This window comes from Brugia malayi (genome assembly GCF_000002995.4).
Source record: "Brugia malayi strain FR3 genome assembly, contig: Bm_v4_ChrX_scaffold_001, whole genome shotgun sequence".
Lineage (NCBI taxonomy): Eukaryota > Metazoa > Nematoda > Chromadorea > Rhabditida > Onchocercidae > Brugia > Brugia malayi.
In genome coordinates this window covers 4,157,317-4,172,213 of record NW_025062479.1, presented here as the reverse complement: position 1 = coordinate 4,172,213, position 14,897 = coordinate 4,157,317, and the positions used below count along the sequence as shown (strand labels likewise).

The window sequence follows — 14,897 nt, the reverse complement described above, 5'->3', positions numbered from 1 at the left end:
TAAATAAATTCCTAAATATTAAACAATGACGTAGGTGACTAAATTTGATTTGATTTCTGAGAATGATTGGATTGGTTGGATATTAACAACATCAATATTTCTAGCTATAAAAAATTCAAATGTTTCCAATAAAGATCAAATAACATTCATTCTCCATTCTGGTAATTCAACAAAAAAGAACATTGTAACAAACTGAAATACAAGTGAGAATTTATGATTCCGAAAATTATTCCATTCTTACCAAATAGAACTCAATTTCATTACATAGTGACCAGAACTGAGCGAAAAAAAATAATAAAATAGCTCCTTAGTCTGGATTATAAGAATCAAAGGTTTTCAAGGTTTTCATGTTTTGTAAAAAAGATCAAAGGAAATAAAATTTTAGTTGCTGTAATTATGTGGTAAACACATTGGATTTCTTTCAAATGTTTTAATTCGTCGCAAATAAATAAGCTTTCAGTAACTGTAATATATTCACATAATTTCGCATGGAATGATTAATAAATTCGTAATGAAATATTTTTAGAGCAAATTCTAGCACAGTGAAAAAAAAAAAAACAAATCAAATGCTAGCTAACATAAATTGCATTCCACAATAAAAGTAGCGCATTCCGTTCAATTCAATAAATGTTTCATATTCTGTAACGTAAATGAGAGATATTTATTTGATTTAATATGACACTTAAAGAAATTAAATGAGACACTGTCGAAATAGATATCTTTCAAATGTATCGCCTTGGATGAAAAGGAAAGTGATTTACGCATCATCATTTGCATACGAATTTCAGACACATTGAATCGATAGGTATTCTGTCAGCATGGAAACATGGGATCAGTTGATTTGGCTTTACGGGTGACGGTGAGAGCATTCGGACGTCAAGTGTAAAATATTTCACTATTTAATATGTACTTTTTAGTATACATATATCTGTTTCATGACAGAACGTTTCCAATCTTCAATTAATTGTTGGCAGAGAGTTCACAGAAATTTTTCCACTCGTCGATGATGTTCATTGACCCACGTAGAAGTATTTCGCTACTTTCTGCTCTCTTCAGAATAACAGTTCTTTTTCGTAATCTCAGGTACAACTCATTTCTTTGCTAACACTTTTAGTATGACTTTTTTTCTCTGCCTATGAACGAGCTGTTTCGTGGGTGTTTCTGTATCTGTCTTTCTTCATACACCGCAGTCTATCGCTTTTTATGGTTTTCTATGTCTTTTACAACATCGTAGATGTTGAAATATCTAAAATTCCTATAGATAGAAAAATAAATGCTGGTATAAGAGAGGTAGAAATAAGACGGTCGTGGTTTGGTAATTTTTTTGTTCGAGGTGTTGTGGAATTGACATAACAGACATGTAAGGGTAGGTAAGTCAGGTTTTTTATTATAATAATAATAATGCTACTACTACTACTACTACTACTACTACTACTACTACTACTACTACTACTACTACTACTACTACTACTACTACTACTACTACTACTACTACTACTACTACTACTACTACTACTACTACTACTACTACTACTACTACTGCTACTACTACTACTACTACTACTGCTACTACTACTGCTACTACTACTGCTACTGCTACTGCTGTTTGTGCTGTTTGCTGCTTGCTGATGATAACACTACAAACTACAATTGATACCATCTTACTATCACTTCACGTACTGTCGCCGTGTTCATTCCTCTGTTCATTGTGCACTGTTAACATGTTAAAGGCTTGCTGATAGGTGTATTCTACGCCAAGACTCGAAAATTTTTTTTACTCTGACCACCAGTTAGAATTGGTGTCGCGTTATACGGGAAATTCAATACTTGGCACTTGTCAGGGTTTTGAAATTTTTTTTCCAGGCGATATGGATCAGAGTAGTGGGCGTTTCGAAAATGATAGGCCACAAAGGGCGAAAGAGCTACACAGAGATGAGCCATCAGCCGACGTTCCGGATAATAAAGCATTTCCAACAAATGCAGTGGGTGAATCAGTAGTCGATAAGACATTGCATTCCAGTATGTCACGACCCAAAACATTTCCTGGAAATCATGTTGATTCGGAAAATAAAGTGGTAGATCACCGGAGTAGTGCCTGTGGTTCGTGTGGATCTTCGAATGACGTTGATAGGTAAGTCATTTAGTTACAGATAATCAAATAGCTTACGCAGATGTTTTGTTTCCTCTGAAAATATTTGTAATACATTAGTGCTGTTTTTATGGTTTTGAGAAAAAGCGGTAAGCCTCTCATCTTTCATCGTGTATGTTGCTATCGCTAAAGTGTTCATTAAAAAAATGTTGAAAATGGGCTCATAAAATGACGGTGCACTATTACGTCTACTCGCTCTGCATGAAAGTAGGAAATCGAGATTGATTATAAACTGAATAAAATAATGATGAAACATTAAGGTTTTTCAAGACATGTTCGGTATTAAGCTGATGTTCCTTCACGATATTTGTATTCAGTCGACAGTTTCCCCTGTTTGTTGCAGTCTGATTATTAGAAGTTCACTGTTTGATATGTGAAGCCGTGGATTTCATAAACTATCTGAAGGTGGTACAAAGTAGTGGCTTAGTATCTCAGCAGTTGAGACATACTGATAAAGTATATATTTAGTTTTTCAATGATTGAAATTGTAGTAACAGTCAGGAAGTGAACAGTCATGTCCGATCAGAAGACAACAGCAACGAGATGCGAGGCAAGCTGGTAACGAAAACGTTGCCTACTGGTCAAGTCGTCAACCTGATGTCACAATTAAACCACGAACACAGTACCCTTTTCGGAGTGGATAGCGAGGAACAAGACAACCAATCTACTACCCAAGTTCTGGCTAATCGCCCATTTCAGCGATCCTCTCAAGCTCTCAGAAATGACACAGATTGTATCAAAAGAGTTCGTCGAGTAGGCTTTTGTTTTTAACAGTACCATGTATTGCTTTAATCTTTATTTTCTCGTCAAAAAATAGGATGTCGTCATGTAAGTTACTCACTTACGATTTTAGTGAATATCGAAATATTCAAGCAAGTCTTTACTTTTTAGTAACTTTTGAAGAGGCTTTACAAAAATTTAAGTCGATTTATTTTTTCAGTTATTTCCCAGTTAATTTTTTGCTTCAAAACTGAGATATAAATAATTACAGATCTGGCGGTCGCGATCAGAACCAGTGTTTATTGAATCTTTTTATAAAATATTTTTTCAAAACGCAGCTGTGTTTATATCTATTTATTTAAAAATTGCTTTTTTTTTTTAAGGAAATGACGAAGATTTTGTTGAAAATGGATGAAACTGTTCCAGTTGCCAGTTCAATCGATGATTTCCTTTGCGAATGTTCTGTTATCTTGAGAAATCGCTGGCGAGCTCGGGACAAATTTTCTGAGATTGCGTTTCAGGTTCCGAGAGATGTTGAATTTTCGGAACTTTATGAATTATGAAAAGAAAACTTTGCTAACTGATTGTATCGTCAGCTATTCAGATGATGTTTTCCTTGGTTTTATTAAATCTAAAAGGAGTTGTATTTCAGGGCTTACTTTTGGTGCTCGAATTTTGCTTAGCTTATACGAAATCATATGATCCTATGTTTGATTATTTTTTATCAAGTTTGGGCTACAATTCAGTTGCATTCTGGCGTCTTGCAGTCCCTTTGATATATGACTCGGATTTATCAGCTGGTACCCATTATCGTGATGCTTTATTGTTCGCCCTGGCACTTTACGACGTCAACAACAGCAAAAGCCGTTTACGGTTGCAATTAATTTCATTTAAATTTTTCAGTAAAAGAAGCTATTCTTTGTCACATTATGTTGTGTTACTTTAGCGTAAGGTTCTTAAAACGTACCGGTAGTAGTACTGTAACTTCTAGTAAAATGTATTTTCCATATTTTTTAGAGAATTATATGCAGCTGTTCCTGGTGTTCGACAAAGTATGCTTGGAATCCATGCCAAACGTTTCGGTGAAAAATATCGCCATTTGCAGGTTGATTTATATTATTTCAGTATTCGTAGATCAATTTTTTTTTTTTTTTTTTTTTAATCAAATAACAATAACACTAGATGATGCGAAGCCGAGCAAGTTCGCGAAGGTCCAGCATTCAAGGGTCCATTGAAAATTTGGATTTATCAGAGCTTGAATTTGATGAACCGGTTGAAAATGATGCACACGCTGGAGGTGGGTTAACCGATATTTCTCATCACAAGGTTCGTTGTCATATTTTTGCTTTCGAAGTACTGAATTTCTAGGAACATAGTGTTTTTAATATAGAAAAATTGCAGATGAAAGTTGACCCTAGCTGTTTAGTTTTTTCCAAAGAAGATTTTTTTCACTGTGAGTTGTAAAGGAATAACGGTAACTCAAAACTGAAGTTGTCGGTCGTTTGATTGAACTGATCACTCTCTTGTTAAAATCTATACAGAATACTTATTTGTCATGGATAAATAAAATATTACAAATAATGTGCAGAATTAAGCATATCAAAATAAAAGGAAACATATAAGACCATACGAAATTATTTTTCCACGCTTTTTTTTTTTTTGAAATGGTTGCAAATCTCCATTTAAAAAGCGCATATTTTTCCTTGCAAATTTGACCTTTCACTAAAATACGGTAAAACTGGATTACTGTTGAATCGTAATTCTGAAATGAGATTTTTCTTGTCCTAAATGACGACTTATTCGTGTCTTCCTTACCTTTGTCACCAAAATAACGGTAATAATTTAGGTACAAAAATTACACTTACATTTGATAAAGTAAAGGTAACATTTGTAGAAGGATTTCATGCATTTGTTTCTTTTTCAGCAACGTGTAATCAATGTTTCAAATGCACCACCGGTATCAATAAAACGTAAACTAAGTGGTAGCTGGGAGATTCAACAAGGAAGTGGTGGATTGGTAGCCTGTGTTGATCCAGTAATGAGTGTGGATAAAGAAAATATGTGGCTTGCGAATATTGGGATGAATTTACAGGGAGCTGCTAGACGAATTTCCGAAGATCATGTATTATTCTTTACAGGTTACCTGTAATAGGTCACAGTGTCACTATAGTAATTATTGGAGACAAAAATTTTCTAATCAAATTTTTAGCGATTTCAACTTTTAGGCATCGCCCTCTACTAATTCACTTGGATTACCACTTCTTCGACAGGCTAATGCCGGGGAAATTTTTCACGTTTTGGGTGACGACTCGAAACCGAATACATTAACAGAAAATGAGCGAGATGTAGAGTAAGAAGATTTCTATACGTGTTAAGTAATCAACCAATAGATAATGATTGAATAAAATACTCATGATCTTGTTAATTAGAACTGAGAGATAAAAGATAATGTATTCCAAGCGACAAAGACTGAGAAGTATAGGCAATAACAGTGTTGAAGGAAAGGAAATGAAAGAAACAATATAGATGAGATGATGTGAAATGATAAAATCTCAGTGCAAAACGAAGTGGGAATTTATTGGTTTTTAAGAATTATGCTCGCCAGAAAAAATTCTCTCGTATATCAGTTATATAATTCAGACGAGAGATGTCATTACTGTCGGTGCTGCATGATTACAATAAATCAAACTATCAGTTAAATCCAGTAATTGTAAATCAAGAAGATTATAACACGTACTATGGTGGTATCAGCAATGGTCTGCTCTGGCCTGTACTGCACAATTTACCGGAATATATTGTTAAAGATTACGATGATGAACAGGTTTGAATACTGTTTTTTTTTTTGGTTATTTCCAGGTATTGTTAAATTTTATCAAAAAAAAAAAAGTCTTTGCTCCTTTTTTGCGCTGAAAGTGTGCTCTTGTCTTTAATGTCCTAATTTCTTCAACTCCGCAGGTACTTCGAGAACATTGGTGCGCTTATGTGAGAGTTAATTATCAATTTGGAATTAATGCCGTCAGAAATAGCAGACCACAGGATTTTATCTGGATTCACGACTATCATCTAATGCTTACAGGACAAATGATGAGAAGTCTAGATAGTAATCTAGAGGTGGGCAGTATGCCACATTATAAGTCATAATTGCAGTGTAGTTTTTGTTCACTTTGACTCAATATGTGGTTAATTTTTGAAAATCTGTGATTTAGGTCGGTTTTTTCCTGCATATCCCGTTCCAACCTCCAGACAACTGGATGACGAAATATCGTATCGTTGCAGAACCAATAATGCGAGCTTTACTTCGATTCACAAAAGTCAGTTAACTGAACACACTTTGTGCCTTGGAATCGTATAAAAGCTGGGAAATATCAAGCGAGTTATCATTTGTGATATTCGTTCCGCTTTTTTCATCTGTTGCACGTTCTAGTTTTCGATAGTTTTTGAAGTAACTTAAAAATTTCTAATTTTTTGAGCAGTGTATCGCGTGGCACAATGTCTAGGTAGCGTATGATTTGAATGATGTATAAAAATTTCATTAGTAGGTTGGTTTTCAAACTCATCGAGACCGTCAGAAATATGTAGAACTGGTGAAAAAACATATATCACGTGCCCGGATTCAGTATGAAAGTACAGTTGACATATTTACCGTCACTCATGAAGTAATTATTTGTATTCTCTAACTTTGGATACAATTATTTAGCAGTTGTATTTTTCAGGTTTTGCGTTCCCCTTAGCTTTTTTGTAGTAGTTAAAAGTGAACACTTTTTTGAATAGCGAAAAATGACATCTGTCAGTGTACAAAGGCAATATTTTATTTCAACAGAATTTTTTTTAGAATTTCACTTGTTCCTTGGGCGTTTTCCCTGTATCAATCAAAAACGAAGATTTTTTGAATATTGTAAAAAATCCAGCAACCACAAAGCTTGCAACCGAAATACGAAAAAAGGTGAATTCTAGTCTGGAATTGTTTTATTTTTATCGCTTTTAGGTTTTCTGAAATTTTAATTAAATTTTTAAGTTGCTTTCTGCTGGATCCGACAAAGGTTGCATTTTTTTTTCTGTGGAACGATTCGATTATACGAAAGGTATCGCTGATAAGCTTAAGGTTCGTTTTATGGAAATTTCACTTAATTGAAATATGGTGACTGGTAACGATATGAAAGACATTATGGTCACTGTTTTGGGAAGCTTATTAATGAATTCGCGAAAATATGCTTCACCATTCTACTCTCTTTCAATTTTACTTTATCATGTTATTTCTTTTATTCAATTATAATGCTGTGTTTAAAAGGTTTTCATCAAAATAAACTGATTTTTTAAGGCTTGGAAACGGTATTTTGAGAAATATCCAGAACGTATTGGACTGGATCTTTTATATCAAGTAGCGGTGACTAATCGACGATCTGTTGAATCGTATCGGGTCTATCAAGATAACTGTTTGAAAATCGTTGATGATGTGAATGCGGCATTTATTTGTAAAAAGTTTCCTACTTGGAAACCGATAAAATTTAATATGGATGGTATTTGAATTATTTATTTACTTATTCCATTTAGTTGTCTACTTGGAGTAATTATTTTTCCATATGAACTTCGTTGTAGGTTTACCGCGAGCTAAATTGGTAGCTCATTATTTGGCAATGGATGTAGGCGTCGTAACACCGATTAAAGATGGCATGAATTTGGTGGCAAAAGAAATGCTAATTTGTAATCCTGCAGCTGCACTTATACTTTCTTCTGGAGCAGGAACTGAAGTACAGTTGGGCAATGCTGGTTTTTATGCTCAGGACAAACAGTGTTACTACCGGGTCGAAGATGTTACTGATACCGAGGTTTGTGTGGTAAACCAGTGTTCCTCGGAATTTTGTGTTTAGCGACATGTTGAGCTGTAAGTTACTTGAATTATTGGGGTTCCATGCCTTTCAAGACGTATAATCATTTGGAAGTGATTTTGAGAACCAACTAAATCTTTTATTAGTTTATATTTCACCATTCCTGGTATGTCTTATAAATTTAGACATTTGCGGATTGCTTTTACAAAGCTGCAACAGAATCTCTTGAAGTAAGACGTGGTCACGGGATTCTTTTAAACCAGTATTTGATGAGTCATGATATCGATGAATGGAGTACAGCTTTCTTAGATCCCTCATGGACTCATGAAGTAATTAGACTTACTGAGGTATGCATTATTTGCCATCAGCATCCATATTTTTACTGAGTTGTATGATTGTCATGATTCTTTTTTTTTTTTTTTTTTTTTTTTGTGTTGAAATGATTTCTAGGGTTTGATGATTTTTTATTTTTGATAATCGTAGTAATTTAATAATTCATGTTGACTTTGTATTCAGGTAAAACTGCTGGCCGATTTTTATCAACTTATGGATAAGACTTGTCAAGTGCGTCGACAAATTGCTGAACGAGTTCTGAAAGGGATTGCAATTCGAGCGCACTTCTCCGTTTCATTGGAAAATGCAAAGGTTAAAATTGTTTCTATACACTGAAATATTTTATATGGAGAACCAACTAAATCTTTTATTAGTTTATATTTCACCATACCATTCCTGGAATGTCTTATAAATTTAGACATTTGCGGATTGCTTTTACAAAGCTGCAACAGAATCTCTTGAAGTAAGACGTGGTCACGGGATTCTTTTAAACCAGTAGAATATTGTTTCTGTGGGAAATATATTATATAAGTCACGAATGAAGAAACTTTTCTGTAGGCATCACTTGAAAACTCATGTGTTCATCATACACACACTCTGATTTTGGAGACTGCAGCAGCAGGCGATGATTCGGATGAGGGTGGCCAACATATGACTGCAAAATTTGATATAACAAACGAATTGGCTGAATTAGAAAATGATCTTGAGTTCCTCAGATTTATTCAAAGTGATGAAATCAATAATGTGGAGCAGTTTGTTATGGTTAGTTTTAAACTTGAATTTTCACTCTCGTATACTTGATTGTGGGCTATCCTTATCATTACGCTATTGCATCGATTGATTGTATTATTTTTCAGACTCTTGCAAGTTATCATCCTTCTGGACAAACTGCTTTCGTTGATGAAGTTAATAAGGCTTTTGCCTTATTAACTGAAGGTGATCATTTTCAACATTTTTTCACCGATCGTGATGGTACTCTGAAATCGTATTCGTGTTCTTACCCAGCCAGCATTCAACCAGCATACTCTGCCGTCATCCAAGTACTTTTAAATTTAGTACTTCTTGGATATCCAAAGTTGTGTATGTCAATTATAAACCTTCTGCGTCAACATCTTTGATGCATGTTAGTGTTTTGAAGGTTAACGTATTTATATTTTTTATTTGTCTTTCTGGAATTTATGAGTAATGTGGAGACATATTCGTCAACAATAGAAATCTTCAGGCACAATTTGCTCGACGTTGTGCTCAGTTTTGCGCAATTGTTACCACATCACCGTTGATGCATATTGGTGTTTTGAATGTCAGCACAATGCCAGAAGGTTCGTACTTTCCTTTTTCTTAAATACAAATCGGAAATTCTTAAATTTTGGTAGTAGTGAGTCGTGTTTTAAGACTTCTATAGCTCATTTTTGCTTAGTGGAGTGTTTTTTTTTTTTTTTTTTTTTAAGGCTATTATGCATATGGCGCCTCTGCTGGTCGTGAATGGTATTTAAATCCATCGCTGCAGTTCAAAGATGATAGTGTTAATGACGCAGACCTGGCTTTATTGACGAGTGTCTTTGAAAGAGTATGACGAGCAGTTCATGATTGAAATGGGATATTTGAATTATTTAATAAAAGTTTAATACGATGTATTTCAGCTGGAAGAATTACTTGAACAACCGGAATATCGTAACTTCACGTGGATTGGTTCCGGCTTACAGAGACATTATGGACATATTACGATCGCTCGGCAAGATGTCAACTATTCAGTTCCTAAGCATCGTTCATCTCTTTTGTTCGTTTTTTTTTTTTTTTTTTTTTTTTTTTTTAATTTTTTAAGGAAGCGCTTAAAAACTAATAAATTCAAAAATATCTGCTTTAAACGTCCATGGAAAAGAATTTATAATCCTACGGGAAGTCAGAAAATTTTATTGCTGCGGTATTTTTAGGTATCAAGCAGTATGTAAAATAGTGAACGAAGTAGATCCTATGGCTACAACTTTAACATTACGAGAGGGTGAATTCGATTTGAAGATATTCACGAAAGTAGCACTGTCGGAAGTGAATAGTGCGACGGTAATTTTCGATGTCCTTATTGAATCTTTATTTTTATTGACCGCATTATACATGGTTGATAACATGTATGCAAATTGCTGTTTAAAAAGAACTTTAGTGCATATCAAATATTTGCATGGCATTTGTTAGGAATTCGTGTAATTTCTGCGAGACAACTTTGTCTGGCACATTCAGTCTTGATTAAACTCGGCTTTACTGATTAGCTTTTTGCTGCTAAATTTTAATATTTTTATTCCGCTCCCATTCGACTTCTATTTTAGGCAAAGATTTCTGGTCGTATTTTTAATAAGGGTCATGGGATTCGTTTGATCAAATCAAAAATGGGGTTGAAACTAAACTGTGGTAAAATTTTGGTATGTGGTGACTCTGAAACCGATTTACCGATGCTTGAGGAATGTTTGCTTTGTTCGCCAGCGAATGTTTACACAATTTGGGTCACAACAAATCCTCAGTTGCAAGAAAAAGTGCGCTCACTCTGCGGAATCTATGAAAACGACCACTATGTTTTCGTTTCTTGTCCAGAAGTAAGATTGCTTTAATCTTGTCCATTTACAAGCTATAACTATGAGACGATGATCCTTATGATAATCCAAGCAGCTCTAAAAACTTCAGTGTGCTGGTATTCTGAACCAACATTCTTAATTTCCGTACTTATAAAATAGCTTTGTTAAAGGTTTTACTTGGTGCGATGGCAAATGCAACCGTACGTGAAATTACAATTCGGCCACAGGGAGATGATGATGAAGATGAGGAGTAATTTCGCTTATATTTATATATATATATTTCCTACATTGTATATAAAATGTATTTACTTTTAGTTAATAAGGAATATAAATTAGTTGTTTGATTCATCAGCGAAGCTGATATTAGTTGATGTGTTTGATTTTGTACATCTTTTTCAGGTTAATTGTATTTATTATTTATTTCATTAAATTTGCGTGGACAATTTATAGATCGGGATATTTCTTTGTTTTTTGAGTAAAAAAGCCCAAAACGCTAGATATGTCATTAGATTACCATAATTTAGAACAAAATTATTGGAGGCAATACCATTAATTGATGAAATTATTATTGTAAATGTGTTTCGATGACAAATCTTTAATGATTCGTTTATGTTGCTCGTTTCTGGTATGCATGAACGGATAACCCATACCTCATTTGCTTGTAGGGATAATTCTTTCTTATATAGAATTCAAAGAAAGTTCATTTTCCAATCAGTAATTTAAAGAAAATTTATGTGTCCAATGAAGTCCGTAAGTGGGAAACTGACAGCTTCTGCAAATTTCAGCAAAGTTTTATAGTTTAATAAGTCATTATTATTTATTTATTTCTCCCTTAAAATTAGACTGTTGATTTTCAACCTTAAATGCTATGGTATTTTTTCCTGCTATACACTTCGCCATAAACCCTTACACAGATGTTATTGACAGCTTTCTAGTTTGGTATGACGGTGTTGAAATTTTTCGTAGTTTAAAGCAGATATTAAGTTGTGGTGTGTAGTGTGAAGGATACCTTTGCATTTGTACCTCAATTTTTTATTAGTTTTGAGACTAATTGTATGATTCTTTTATTCTGTTTTTGACTGCTTATATATTTTTTCACCTTTAATTTTTTTTGGTGTTCTGCAAACAACGGTTCCTCTTTCCTTAATGAAGTCAATGAAGCGAATTTTCATGTTACAAGATTAACTAATCTGGCTTTGTATCTCGCAGTCCCTTTACTATTACAGTTTGGTGATATCGATTGTTTTAACCAAAGTAAGCAACGAAGATATAGTGGTTGAAAATGATGTATACTTTTGTTTTGTAAAAATCATAAAAAAATACTTGCTTTATGATAAGTGGTGTCGAAGTGCATCTTTTGCAGGTGAATTTTTTTACATGAGCCAATTTAGTGGTGAACCAAGTGCAATGGGCAATTAATTGGAGGCAGTCGTAATGCCAGGCATTTCTTTCAATAAATGGTTTTGGTTTTAACTGGCTGGGCAGTACATAGACATCAATTTCATAGTGGTGGAATGCTCAGTAATCCAACTCCTGCTGATGCAATTTATTCCCATATCATAGGAACTAGGATAGTAAATAGTTGAAATGGAGATTTCAGTAGTCAAACATCATTAGGCGGGAACACAATTCTGCAAGATGCAATCCTTCCATTATAAGCTTGGTCATCACCGGATTTTGGAATAAATAAATTCACAATCTTGCAAAATTTAGGTAAGTAAATACATATTTCTAATCCTCTCAGAAATCTGTGAGTCTAAGTCGAAAGGTTCCGGAATGTCATTTCTTTTAAGAACTCAATAAAGTAGGTGTTCCATGCATCGGTTTTTTTGGCTGGAAAATTCTTGTTATTAACCATAGTTTTACTCCATCAATTCATGCCACGGTTTGAATTGTATGTTTGACATATTTTGGTGATTTTGTTAAAATAGCTTCGATTATACTATTTCGTTAGAAAAAACGTAGCCAAAGAAATGATTTTAAGAAAACAGTGGAACTAATGAGCTGGAAAATCCATATACGAGTTAATGGGGGTTCAGTGTGCTTTCCCATTATTATAACTTTTCTTCATAGTAATTGAAATTACTTTTGTATCGTTATTTTCCAACCTTCTTTGGTACTTCTTCTACTCTCCTTAAAGTATAAAGCAGTCTTTGCTTACTATATAGTAATGTTTCAAGTTGACTTGATGAAAGCAAATGAAGAATATTTGTCTCATGTTAATTAATCGAAGCTAAGACCAAGAAATGCAATATCTTTTGTCATTTTAAGAATAATTGCTGTTCTCATTTGACATGTTAATTCATTCGTGTCATCCAGAAAATCGATTTCCATCTTCCGTGTTTTTCGAATTTGAAACTGTCACCACTTTCCTTACAGTCTTTTTGTTTTTAAATATAACTAGTCCAACACTGTCTGCAGTTCTCCTTTTTGAATTGATTCCGAATCAAAGGAAAGACGTATGCATTTAATTATATCATATTTCATAATATTATTAAAAAAAAAAAAATTATCTGAATGATGTTGCGCGTCTGAATCTGCATCCAGTTGGCTGCTTTAGCTAAACTATGAATTTCACTTTTAGTAAAATTTCACATTTCTAACATTTCACAAATATTGAAGACTCATTACGATATGAATAACAGCATAGATGAAAAGATTTGTTATTGTTTGCGTCCCAGTTTTTAAATTTTAACTTCTGTTGGGCGATTGAAAATGTGAAGGATCAATACTAAAATGATCAGATCTTTCAATTCTCAGTCTCAAAATTTTTTATTTTTTGTATTCAAATTAGGCCCATCGTCAGTATATTATTATTTAAATTGGATTAAGTGAGGCGATGATGCATGGAACCTATTAACAGAATTAAAATTTTTGCAACAAATTTAAAGGATATTTTATCTCGATAATCTTAAATTGGCTTCTCTAAGCTGGAAACTGAAAAATTTTACTCAGTAGTAGTTTGGGAAATCCACATCCAGGTTTCAAAGTTCAATCAAAAATAGCAGAATTTATTTTTTGATAGATGGAACAGAGTTGTTATGAAAAAAAACTACGAAGTTTGCTAATCATTTCGAGATTTTTTGATGCATGAGTTGCATGCATTTTGCACGACTGCTGAACGTACGATCATGCTAATGGGGCTTCTTATATTCTAAGTTTGAAATCTATCGATAGTTCTATATCTTAACATTAATCAACAAAAATCTTTAAAGGATATATTATCGTATTTTCTTCATCTTCAAAAAGAAAAATATAATTAACCACATAAATTAATCACATATCTTTTTTTCTTTGTTTATGATGGAATTTGTAAAAACAGAAAACGAATTAGTTAATGCGAAAGATGGTTTTAATAGATATGTGTCAGACTTGCCAAATATGTTCGAAATCAACCCGAAATTATAATCGCAAAAAATTTTATTACTCCCTTTAAATACAAAACTAATTTTTATATCAAGATGCGGAAATTTCCGGCAATACTAACAATGGTTTCATATGCATTTCTCTTCGTAATTCTTACATGAAATGAAACTTCTCACCAAAAAAGAAAAACAGAAAAAAAGCAAAAAAAAAAAAAAAAGAAACATCTTGAAATGAGAACAATAGCAAATTTTTCTTGTTTAAATGCTAGATTATTTTGATATTTATAATACCATCAACAAGAAAACTTATCGTTGCTCCATAAAACTATTGAAAATTGAAATGTCAGTAAAACAATTTCTTGTCTTTTTATTTTCAAAGTATGGAACCGACAATTTTCGATAAAAGTTCAAAAGTTCCCGTAAAGAAGACAAAACAAATTCGAGACAACAAAATTTATAAGTTTACTAAACGTTTCCAAACAGAAAAGTTCCTAAAACTTTTCTGTTTCTTTATTATTTAAGAGGCCAAACAAGTTTCATATACAGTAAGCACCACAACATGTCCATTTGCTTTTATTCTATTTATTATTAATTATACAGATGATTCCAGTCTCATCTAAACAATATCAACTTCGAGAAAAGTTCATTAAGAAATGATCAACTGTTTCTTTTACACAGATGCTTTACTTGTTGTTGATGCTATCTACCATAATGGGTGGGCTTCAGAAGCTACTTACGTCGAGCCTTCACGCTAGACGATTGTGACAGTGTTGAAGGTTGAATTGATTTGTGTCGTTTATGTTATGTGTGCGCTTATGTGCCGCTAATGTGGGGTATTAGTAGCGAGAGCTCACTCTCTACAAGAACGACAATAAAAATAGCAGCATTGACACGAGGACAGCGTTTTCTTCGCCAACGAGCTAGTTAATCAACTCAAAGCAAT

General features: G+C 33.4%; 1 protein-coding gene across 2 annotated transcripts; it reads left to right on the top strand.

The window, feature by feature from the left end:
* Positions 1-1,868: 1,868 nt before the first annotated feature.
* On the top strand, positions 1,869-10,843 carry Bma-tps-1 (Uncharacterized protein; the record flags this gene model as incomplete). 2 transcript variants are annotated; one of them, XM_043073564.1, is made up of 26 exons in its annotated part: positions 1,869-2,131; positions 2,647-2,902; positions 3,253-3,390; positions 3,522-3,742; positions 3,887-3,974; positions 4,052-4,195; positions 4,794-4,991; positions 5,095-5,219; positions 5,510-5,690; positions 5,825-5,980; positions 6,076-6,180; positions 6,409-6,525; positions 6,702-6,812; positions 6,885-6,971; positions 7,188-7,386; positions 7,466-7,695; positions 7,881-8,042; positions 8,212-8,340; positions 8,587-8,790; positions 8,886-9,068; positions 9,251-9,347; positions 9,477-9,595; positions 9,669-9,805; positions 9,960-10,086; positions 10,347-10,610; positions 10,760-10,843. In XM_043073564.1, 26 exons carry the CDS (start codon positions 1,869-1,871, stop codon positions 10,841-10,843), a joined length of 4,125 nt encoding a protein of 1,374 aa, XP_042929498.1. The 2 variants fall into 2 exon arrangements, with proteins under 2 accessions (XP_042929498.1, XP_001899489.1); XM_001899454.1 differs by having other exon boundaries at positions 2,641-2,902.
* Positions 10,844-14,897: the final 4,054 nt, after the last annotated feature.